Genomic DNA, 11,589 nt, shown 5'->3' with positions numbered 1-11,589 from the left:
CCACATTGGCCTTCTTCCAGTCTTCGGGCACTACACCAGAGCGCCAGGAGTTTTTAAAGATCTGTGCCAGGGGCTGGGTTATGACGCTCGCCAGCTCCTTGAGTACCCTGGGTGTAGATTGTCAGGACCGACTGACTTGAAGGTATCCAGCTTCTCAAGATGTTCCTTCACAAGGTCAGCATTTATGGAGGGCAGGGGATTTCCCCCTGGACCTCCCTGTCCCACAGTAGGAATGGGCATCCCATGGGACTGATGAAAGACTGACCCAAAGTACCCATTTAATAGGTTGGCTTTTTCCTGGGCGGCAGTTGTCAGTTTCTCCATCTGGTTCAGCAGGGGTCCTATGTTGCCCTTGCTTTTCCTCTGGCTCCCCACATATCTGAAAAAGGACTTTTTATTGTCCTTGATGCTCGAAGCTAGTTGGAGTTCAGTTGCAGCCTTGGCTTTCCTGGTTTGCTCCCTGCAGGACCACACCAGTGCAGAATAATCCTCCTTGGAGGTGAATCCCGTCCTCCATTCTTTGTAGGCTTTTCTTTTTAGCCTTAGGAGGGCTGCTAGCTCCCTGGAGAGCCAGGGGGGCTGCTGTGCCCTCTTGCTGCCTTTCCTTTGAATTGGAATAGACTTAGCTTGTGCATTGAGGATTGCTCCCTTGAGAAGCAACCACTCTTCTTGAACTCCCCTCTCCCTGGGGTCATCGTCTCTTAGGGCCTGACTGACAAGCCTCCTGAGCTTGTCAAAGCCGGCTTTTCTGAAGTCAAGGACTTCTGTGTTGCTGACTGACTTGTCAGCTTTACGGCAGATGGTGAAGGTGAACAGCTCATGGTCGCTGTCACCCAGCTTCCCATCGATCACTAGGTTGCTGATTAGGTCATCCCCTATAGCCAGTACCAGGTCAAGCAGCGCTTCGCCTCTCATTGGCCCATAGACTTCTTGAGTGAGGTACAGGTCACCGACGCATGAGAGGAAGCTTTGCGACTGCTCGGATTTTGCTGAGTGATCCTCCCATGAGGTGTCCGGATAATTGAAGTCACCCATGACAACCATGGTCCTGGAGCATGCGGCCTCAGCCAGCTCCCGAGGCGAACTCCTGGTCAAGCTCAGGACTTTGGGTGGGAGGTCTGTAGTAGACTCGCACCATTGTGTCCCCTGTGCCGTGTTTCCCACAGATTTTAACCCAGAGGGTCTCTAGCTGTCCACCCTGGTCACCAATATAAGCTTGCAGGGACATGTAGCTTTCCTTCACATACAGAGCTTCACCCCCGCCCCTTTTATCTACACAATCCCTCCTGTACAGGCTATAGCCATCTATACCTGAGGTCCAGTCATGGGTGGAGTCCCACCAGGTCTCTGTTATCCCAATGACATCATAATTATTTGCATTGAGCAGGAGGACAAGCTCCTCCTGCTTGTTCCCCAAGCTCTTGGCATTTGTGTACAGGCAGGCAAGTGTCCCCTTTGGGGCTTTTGCCTTGCCCAAAGATTGTACCAGGGCTGGGGCAAGAGTGGTCTCCCTTAAGTGCCTTGGTCTGCTGGCTTTGCAAGGGTTGCTCAGTGGGCCAGCAGTGGCGGTAGTCCCCACATCCCCCAGTGGGCTTAGTTTAAAGCCCTGTGGAGCAGGTCAGCCAGCCTGGCTGAGAAGAGCCTCCTCCCCAGGGGAGAGAGGTGGAGGCCATCTCTTCCCAGCAGCTCGCTGCCTTTCTCACCAAAGAGTGGGCTGTGGTCATGGAAGCCAAAGCTTTCCCGATGACACCAGCACCGCAGTCTTTGGTTGACTACGTGGATTCTCCTCTCCCTCCTCAGCCCATAGCCCGATACTGGGAGGGTCAATGAGAACACCACCTGTGCTTCCAGACCCTTAAGCTCCGCTCCCAAATCCCTGTAGCGCCTCAAGACCCGGCTGGGAGCACTCCAAGCCGTGTCATTCGTGTCCACATGAATAAGGAGCATGGTCTGTGGGTTGGAGGAGCTTTGGTATCTTTGCCATGTCCCTGATGTAGGCCCCTGGGAAGCAGGAAACTTCCTGGGCTAAGAGGTCAGAGCGGAAGATTGCCCCCTCAGTCCCCCTCAGGATGGAGTCTCCCACAATAAGCACCTTAAGTTTTGTCTTGGGGAGAGTGGATGGTAGCCGCAGTTGAGCCCATGTTGCCTGTGGGAGCTGGCAACTCTGCAGGCTCTGCTGGAGTTGCAAGAGGTGCGAACCTGTTGCTAAGCTCTGGTGGGGCAGGGGCCTTGGTGCGGTGGGCCTTAGGGCCCTTGACCACCTTGCTCCATGCCCCTGACTGGTCAGACTGAACAGAGTGGGAGGTCCCGGAGTCCTCCTTAGTCCTGCAGGGAGACGGTGGTGTACCCTCTGGCTCCCGGGGGAGAAGGGCCTGGCAGTAGGAGTCAATCTCCTGCTTACAGTCCCTGATGGCACGTAGTCTCTGGACTGTGGCCTGGAGCTCCTTCAGCTGGCATGCCAGAGACCCCAGTAGGGAGCAGACCCCACATAGGGAGGTGGCCATGCTCCCGGGCCCCAGAGCCTGAAAAAGGGACAGGCAGCCCCTGCAGCCAAGAGCCAGGGGCTCCGTTTGCACGAAGCCTGGAACCATGGGCTCTGTCTGGGTGGCTGTCTCTGAGTGCCCGATGGGGGAGGGGGCCACAGAGCCCGAGGGGACCCGAGGGGTGTGGCATGTGCCCATCAGTGTCATGCCTTTGGTAGGCTGGCTACGGTTGGGACTGACTACCCTCGTGGGTTCACAGGCAGGGTCTCAGGCCCTCCCACACTCCCTCCTGCACAAACTCCATGCTAACTCACTCACTGGCAGACAGCACGCCTATTTGCGCAGCCCGTTCACGTGGCTCCGGTCATGTGATTGAATGGATGTCCATATTACATGACCCATGCAAGGAGCCAATGATGCTGGACAGATCACTGTCTTGTCATATCCTTTATGAATATCCAGCTTGTTCCAAAATACCAAAAACAGCCAAGAGCAATGCAAAGGACTCTCAACACCAAATCTCTTCAAGACCCAAAGGTCTGTAATGTCTTTAACAGTGTCTCCATGGAAAGCTCTCTCCTCTATCCACAAATGAATGCAATATTGAGGAACTCAGGAAGGGGTTTAAAGTTGCTGTCCATATGGCCTGATCTGAATGCATTGGCTGTACCATCCATCAGTGCCAAGACTGGTTTGATCTAAGCCCTCTTCAGCTGCAAGAGAAGGGCTCATTCTGTTTGGCAAGATGACACTTCATTTCAGCAGAAGGAGAACTAACAGCTCTTCAAAGCAGAAGTTCAAAGGAGGATCTGGGAAATCAAAAACCATTGGTGGCAAGATAAACCCAAGAGATCCAGCTTTATGCTGACAAGCATGACATACATAGCTTTTTCTGGGCAATGAAGACTATCTATGGCCCACCTTCCCATGGTCCTACTTTTCTGTGATTGTAGGATGGCTTGATGTTCCTGAAGGACAATGAATCTATCTCAGCTAGATGGAAAGAGTGCTTTGAGGCACTCCTGAACCGTGGGTTCACTGTAACAGATACCACTATCAAATCCTTCCCCCAACACCCTGAAAAGGGATCCCTTGCCAACCCTCGTATCTTAGAAGAGGTCTGGTGTGCTATTAAGGAAATGAAGAACAAAGCTACTGGACTGAATGACATACCTGCTGAAATCTACAAGGCTGGTAGTGAGGAACTAGTACTGAGACTCCACAAATTTATTGTGTGTGTTTGGAACAACAAAGATATCTCTGGAGACATGAGGAATGCCAACATAATGACTAATTTCAAGAGAGGAAATAAGTCTTTGTGAGGGAACTATCAAAGTATTGCCCTCCTTTCCACATCATGGAAAATTCTTGCCAGCATCCTTCTACCTCTTGCTGGGGAAATTCTGCCAGAATCACAGTGTGGTTTCAGATCATTTCATGGGGCAATTGGCATGATTTATGTTGCCTGCCAGGTCCAAGAAAAATGTCAGGAACAACACCAGGACCTGTATTAAAGCCTTTGATTTCATCAGTTTGCTAAGCCTTGTGGAAAGTAGCGGCCAAAGTTGTATGTTTGGAAAAGAACCTCAAGGTCCTGAGGCTTCTTCTAGACCAGACGACTGTGGCTGTTCAATGTAATGGATCAAAGATGGATCTGTTTGTCATCTAAATTAAGGTTAAGCAAGCATATGTCATTGCTCCAACTCTGTTCTCCATTTTTTGACAGTCATCCTCATTCTCATTAATGGTCTCCTTCCTTTTTTAATTGACATTGAAGAGCTCTCCATCCATTTAGTATTCAATCTGGTACATTCTTAGTCAAAGACCAAAGTGCTCACTTCCCCACACCCCATCCTTGAGCTTCAGTATACAGATGACTGCACTAACCTTGAGCACAGTGAGGAAAACCTCTAGACTGCATTGGATCTTTTTGGTGAATCCTAACAAACTTTGGCCCTCTCTCAATATCCAGAAGACAAAAGTGCTCTATCAGCCTGCCCCAGGCCATGAATATGAACCTTCTCAAATTATGATCGAGGGAAAGACCCTGGAGGTAGCAAAGTATTCCCCCTACCTTGGAAGCCAGCTGTCTCAGAAAGTGAACATTGATGAGAAGATCCAGCACAGGATCGAGTGTGCAAGTGCCTCCTGTGAAATTGCATCAGCATGTCTTTATTCATCTCAGTCTCTGGAAAGACACCAAGATCCAGGTCTAAAATGCATCCAACATTCCCACTCCTCTATGGATAAGAAACATGGGTGACCTACTATTGTCATTTCAAGAGCCTGGAGAGAGATCACTATGATGCGTCCAAAAAATCATCCACATCAATTGGAAAGATTGTCACACAAAAGCCAGCATCCCTGCTGAAGCCAATGTTACCAATACCGAGTTGGTGATCCTGAAGCACCAGCTTCTCTGGGCAGGATATTGTGTGTGGATGCTTGAATCTTGCTTCCAAAACAAATGCTCCTCCCAGTTTAGTAATGGCCTGAGATCTCCTGGGGCCCCTGTACTGGTGAGTAGCTAGATTGGTTCCTGTATGCTTCCTCAGCTGGAAGCCCCAGACAGCTGACCAGGGCTCCCAGCTGCAGGAGCACACCGGAGTCTTGAAGGGCTCTGGTGTGCTCCTGAGGCTGGTTGCACTGGCCACAAGTTCTATTTAAGGTGTGATGGGAACCAGACACAAAGTTATTACATGCATTTTATATATTACACAAAGTATGTATAGCAACTTTGTGGCTTATTCCCTGTTTTATCATCATGCCATCAACTGAATGAATGTGTGGCTAGGTCACAACTTAAGAAGTGATTAACTAGTTAGTTATGTCTTAAGGGTAATGTCTGTCAGGGGTCTACTGGAAATCTTGTGGGGTGGCAAGCAGAGTGAAAAATATTCAGTTTCTTAATATTTCTTAATGTGTTGACATTTTGAAATGTCCTAAAATCAAAAGGCAAAAATATTTTTTGGGAATGGAAACAAACATAAACAAAAATTCAGGTTGACTTCTCTGTAAGTTTTAATGACACTGCTCTGTTCATTTGGGTATAATGTTAATAAAATATTTCACATATTTTTGCTTCTCCATTAGTTTATTTTAAATGTATGTAATAATGTGGTAATGCATTGCACTACATTTATGTTGCATATTCATTAATTTACTATTTATGACTATACAATTTGGTGGAAAAGGGAGATTTACAAGCTCTGAATATCTTTTTTTCATTTTGTTTTGTTTTTTGGGTTTTTTTCCTGAAAGTTCCTGAAGTAGAACCAACCAAGTTACCACAAAAATCAGGAGGTAAGATGATTTTCTTTTAACCAAAGTATTCATTATTTTCTGACAAAAATACTGTTGGACAAATTCAAGTAATCATGCACAGAGCTAAGTACTACTATGATTGTTATAACTCAAACCTGTCTGAATTCAAGGTTGTCCCTTCACAGTGGATTCCCTAGTGACTTAAGATGTTCTAACTGTCTTTTGAATGGATATTTGTCTAACTACCTTGTGTAGTTTTAGGCATGAAACATATCTGTACATTGCAAATACAAGGTATTGACAAATGATCAAAGTACAGGTAGTTATGTTGGAAGGCAGATGTAATGTAGAACAGCTGACACATGGCAGCTGCCTGTCTACCTCCTCATGCCCTGTGGTAATTGCAAACTAAAGCAATATGACTGAGATCTGTTTCTTTCATAGCCCAGAGTTTTTAACTCTGTTTTTAAAAACAGAGGTATAGATGTTTTACCTAATCTTCTTCTGAGCACCCCCAATTTACAATTACTTCAGTTAAAAGTAAGGGTGCTGAGAACCTTTGAAAATCAGACCTTTGTTGTCTCAGTTGCTTAATATTTATTATAATAATTCTTAGGTTCTGCAGTAATGACTTTGTGTTCATTAACAGGAGATGAAAAAATTGAAGCTGCACCTACACACCGATTAAGTGGGATGGTGGTTACTCTGGCCTTCCTTATTCTAGTAGGAGTTGGCCTCACCGTCTATTTTCTCTACAGAAGACGCAACCAGCAACAAACTGATACTGGTTTTGGCAATTCTCTGTATCAAAATAGAGTAACTGTTTCTGATACTAATGAGTCAAATAATCTTGTGGCTAACATTGAGCAGAATGAACAAGATATCCTTTAGTTAATAAAGTAAAAATGTGCCTGATTTTGATACAAACCTGGAGCACCAGAATGCTTAAGATAAAGCTACTTATTCCTGTGAAAATTGCAGGTCATTTCACAGTCTGTGAGATTTGTTTTATGTACTAGCAGGAGCAATTATTTCTTTAGTAGTCTTGCAAGTTTCTGGATGTACTTGCTTAAAAGTAGTTTTATGGGAGGCCATTGAACAAATGCCACAATATAACATCAGGTATAACATCAATGGGTATTCAAACAATTCCAGTTTCTATAAGGGATCTACATTGCTATTAGTGGAAAAAAAGAGTCAAGTTCATCGTTGCAAGAATAACTGTTACAGACTTTTCAAAGCACTCAGAAAACCAACTCTCCAGTTCTGTTGGAATCCTGCAAATGTCATTCCAAAATTGCACTTCATGATTGCTGACAGTGCATTGCACTTCAGCCTACTGTTGTACAAATTCAGTTCAGAAAAACCTCAAAATGCGTACTGAATATGTCCTCATACTGGGCTTTTCTTAGTTCAGCATTACATCTTTGCAGTATGTAGATGCAGTATGTAGTGACATACTTCAAAGGTCTTAGCTTCAAGAAATGTCTTTATATAATTTGATTTTTATGCATTTTGTGACAGTTCAATTGTGTTTGAATTAAAATATTTCTTCTTTTAGATATGAATGACTGAAAGAGTATATATTTTTTTGTTTTGCTTTATTTTCGTGAAGTAATTATTAAGGCTTGGTATAGATGTTACAATGCTTTAAGTGCACAAAAAGTGCTTTACAGCTATAACAGAAGAGATGTTTGTGGCGCACAAAGTGCTTTAAAAATGGTGAAGCCTGCTCTGATTTGAGCCTGGATGGATGTGTTAGAGTTCTTTATTGAACATCTACCTTGGATCCTGCTGAGTGTGATACTATTAGCATGCACTCACTGCCATCCTAGGTGGTGTTGCACAGGGCTGTGCTCTAGCTTTTGGCAGAGCTCATTGGACTGAGCAAGTTGGAGTGGGAACAGGGAGGTAGTACCCCCCACCCCACCCTACTTGGAGCACCTTACTCAGCTCCTGCTGGGAGCAGAGCCAGTCCCAGCAGTAGCAGGAGGCACCATAGTACCAGGTACCCTGGGGTGGTGCTGCTCACTCTGCTGGATGTGCTTGGGGAGGTGGGGTGCTGTGCCTGGCTCCACTGCACCCCTGTGCCCCCATTTGCTCTGACTCAGGAGGGCCCACTGCCTCCTGGAATGCTGGGAAACTACAAATTAGGTAAATGTGGGTAAACTTCAAATTGGTAAAGCTGTGGAGCTGGCCACAAACTGATGGAACAGGAGCAAAATTGGGTGGATTAGAGATAATCCTGCCCTGCAGTGGTTTAACATTAAGCCAAATAACAAGTGCTCTAAATTACCTAAAGGTGCTAATGTGCAGCCAGTCCAGGGATTAAGAGCTCCAGAAACTGTCTGAAGTTACCATGTAACAAGGCCCTTATAACACTTTGATGTAAAAAGTGCTAAGTCTTAGCCTAAAAGACTAGATATATTTATAGATTTGCATTTTTATAGTGCCTTGTGACCAGAAACATTTACTGCAGTTAATCTTTTTAAAAGGAATATTCAGATCAGATGAAAAACATTTGGTAGGGTGGTCTGCAGCCACATGTCACCTCAGGCTATGAACTTGAAAGCAGTTATTTAGTGGTGTGAATTTTCACATCACTGTATGGCATGTAAGTCAGATATAGTTATGGTAAAGGACTTGATTTTGGACTCTTTTATGTGCCTGAACTTTATTCACATTCTGAAGCAGAAGAATCTGCCAAATTCAAATTCAAAGCCAGGGAAATACAAACTGACAGCAAGGTGCAAATAGTAACCAGTGAACATTTCCATTTTATTACAAAGAATTAAAGCTCGGTGAATGTAGTAACACCAACAGACTGAACATAACTAACAAAATATGCCATTTTTCTTGCATAATCTATGAACCTTTTTTCCAAAAATCAGCTGCTGGAAATGGGGGCACATGTGTTAAACAAGGAAATATGGTAATAGCAGGTGTAAATTTGCTCTGTCTGGATAAACCAGAATTCATTCAGATTCAGGTAGCAGTTGGCCCTTGTAGTGATAGAAATTATAATTTAGAAACACTCCCTTATTTAGAAGACTACCAAAGCTGGGAATAGGGAAATGGTCCCTCAGGATAATTAGAGACAAAGGGTCATTTGTCTGCTTGTAATTAGAGACAGACAAAGGGTCTGCAGAGGCTGCCTACTCCTGCACAATAAAGTTTATTGTTTAATTCATCTCATTCACTTATGTCTGTGTTTATTGAACCTGGTGACCACTGCATGGTGGCTGAATTGACAAATGAGGAAGAATTTGAAAGAATTTGACAAATTCAAACAAATGCACAAGTTGGAAACTGAGAGCAAGTGGAAAAATGCAGCCAAGTAGAAGGAAAAAGGCCACTGTAAGTGATCTACCTGCACAGTTGTAGTCATAAGCAAAAGAACAGGTAGAGATGGAAAGTTTTGCAACCTCCACCCACCCATCTGAAGTTAGGCAATTTGGTGAGAACTGGAAGGTGTTCAGACAAAGGTCTGAGCTGTGATAAAGCATAGTCAGACAAAGATTTTCTCTTAGCAGCCACAGGGGCAGAAAAGAAAAATGACAAATTTCTGGAGTATTGTACACCAAAAAAATAAAACCCTGAAAAGACAGGGTTTTTATAATGTGCATACAAGCACCAAGAGAAAGTATAAATCAGTATATTTCTGAACTAAATAGAATGAGTACGAACTGTGCTTTTCGGGAACTTGACAGAATCTCTTAGATAGGATTATTTGTGGCATTGCAGATACTTCATTACAAGAAAAGCTATTGCATGAGGGAGATTTGTCCCTAGAAAAGATGGTCCAAATATCCAGGGCAGCTGAAACTGAAGGCCCAGACTGCAGAGCTGATTGCACCAAGGGGGAGTTGTGTACTCAGTAGGGAAGAAAGACTACAGTCAGAAAAAGGTACCTCACAGGGTAAAATTTTCTGTTGGTAAGAAGCCACCTCACAGCCATGTCCAGATGAGCTTGGCTGTGTTGTATGTGGTGCTGCAGACACGTCTGTGACACCACATGCTGCACATTCAGTTGTTCTCTGTGCTGCAATGGAGCAGCATGGAGGGTATTTTGGACCCCATGATATCCAGGGGTCCAAAAAACCTGTGAGGGAAAAAAGTGGAGTGGTGCATGCGGCAGCAGTGTGTGCAGCCCAAAGCCAGAGCCTGACTGGCCAGTGCTACACTTCGCTGCCAGCTGGGCTCTGTGCAGCAGGAGCAACACAGCTGCAGCCCCAGAAGGCCCCCAGGAGGTCAGATTAACCTAGCCTCTCTTACCCCACTCGGAGTAACTTGTTGCATGCCAGAGTGCACATGGCACAGGTGTTCCCCTGGGACACATAGTGGCAGCACAAAGTGTGCCACTGCTAGTTGTCCCCAGGGAGCCAAATGTCCATGCATGTCTGGACACATCCATGGAGTGGAATATTTCATTGGCAATGAGACTGGTAAGAGAGAGTGAACAAAAAGGCTGGTGTTCAGCAAGTGTACAAAGCAGCATGGCCTCAAACTTTGTGTTGCATTTGAAAAGCTTTGTTTAACTGTAACAAGAGGAATGATTACGTCAACTGCTGTGAGTGCCTAAACACAGAAACCTAAAAAGCATAGAGTTGAGAGCATATCAGAAGAATTTTATATAGATATAGCTGAAGCAAGAAAAAGCAGTGAGAGGGACTGGGTTTTACCAGTGAAGGTGCAAGGAACAATGGTTTTGTTTAAATTGAACACTGAAGCTTAGGTTAATATTTTACCAGAATATACACATAGAACATTAGAATTAAGACCAAAAGTGAGTCCAACAAGCATCAAAGTAACTGGCTATTCAGAAACAAATATAAGTACCAGTGCAAGTGAGATGCTTTACTAACATTTGGTATAACAATAGACCACACATGCTCCCATTCACTGTACCTCAGGAAGTGACATCCTTTTTAGGTTTGGCAGCTTGTCAAAAACTGAATCTAGTAAGCGTGTGCTTGCATGACAAGAAGACACAACACTCAAGCCTCCTGATGTCCTCTTGGTCATCATGACCCAAATCTGGACAGTTTTTGTGGGAAGAAAGCAGTAGTTCCAAAATACAAGAAACAACCATGTCCTTGTGGCAGCAAATATCTTAGGGATACAAATACAAATACTGTCATGCAGAAAGAGAAAATCCATAGGCCTGTAGGAAGCGGCTAGCGTTCGCTTTGGATTTGGATTCATCCGATTCAGGGGACAGTGATTCAATTCTGTGATTTGAATCACTGTCCTGATTCAATTTGGCTGAATCTGATTAGGAGATTTGGCTTCTGCCCCCTGATCTCTGCTGCCCTGCACTGCCCCACTGCGTGGGGGGCTCTGTACAAGCCCCCTGACTCCCTCTGCTCTCCTAACCCCTGCATGGGTGCCCTGCCTGGGCCAGCTCTGGCCATTTAAGACAAAAAACAGAAAAAACCCCTCAGACTCACTGCTCCTGCCAGCAGGGGTGATCCCCACTGCCTCCTGCTGCCCAGAGCCGTTTGCAGGGCTCTGCATAAGCCCCTGAAGCCCTAAGGCTGCTGCAGGAGTAGTGAGTCCTGGGGCTTTTCTCAGCTTTTTTTTTCTTCAAGGGCCACAGCTGGCCTGGGCAGGGCACCCATGGCAGGGATGGGGGAGCAGGGGGCGTCGGGGGACTCGTGGCAGAGCCCCCCATGCAGCATGGAGCATGGGGAGCAGCAGGGATCACCGTCCCCACCTGGCAGCACTTGGTGAGCACTGGGGCTTTTCTTTAAAGTACTGGGAGGTAGGTTGGGCAGGAGCAGCCATGGTGGGGCTGGGGGGAGGTTGCGGGGTTGGCAGGGGTCCCCCCCATGGTCCCTCC

The 11,589-nt window shown here is 45.6% G+C and overlaps 1 protein-coding gene across 1 annotated transcript in view; it reads left to right on the top strand.

Moving 5' to 3' along the window:
• LOC109308157 (macrophage mannose receptor 1-like) overlaps window positions 1–7,315 on the top strand; it is a 61,826-nt gene extending 54,511 nt beyond the window's left edge. Inside the window, exons 29-30 of the mRNA XM_019532457.1 lie at window positions 5,745–5,786; window positions 6,397–7,315. Of these exons, the coding sequence (XP_019388002.1) occupies window positions 5,745–5,786; window positions 6,397–6,638 (284 nt within the window). The 3' untranslated portion in view covers window positions 6,639–7,315. The remainder of the gene's footprint in view (window positions 1–5,744; window positions 5,787–6,396) is intronic.
• The last annotated feature ends 4,274 nt before the right edge of the window (window positions 7,316–11,589 follow it).

This window comes from Crocodylus porosus, unplaced genomic scaffold (genome assembly GCF_001723895.1).
Source record: "Crocodylus porosus isolate Cpor-Errol unplaced genomic scaffold, CroPor_comp1, whole genome shotgun sequence".
In the NCBI taxonomy this organism is placed as follows: Eukaryota; Metazoa; Chordata; order Crocodylia; family Crocodylidae; genus Crocodylus; species Crocodylus porosus.
Note: the sequence above shows the minus strand (reverse complement) of the source record. Positions and strands in the feature narration are given on the sequence as shown.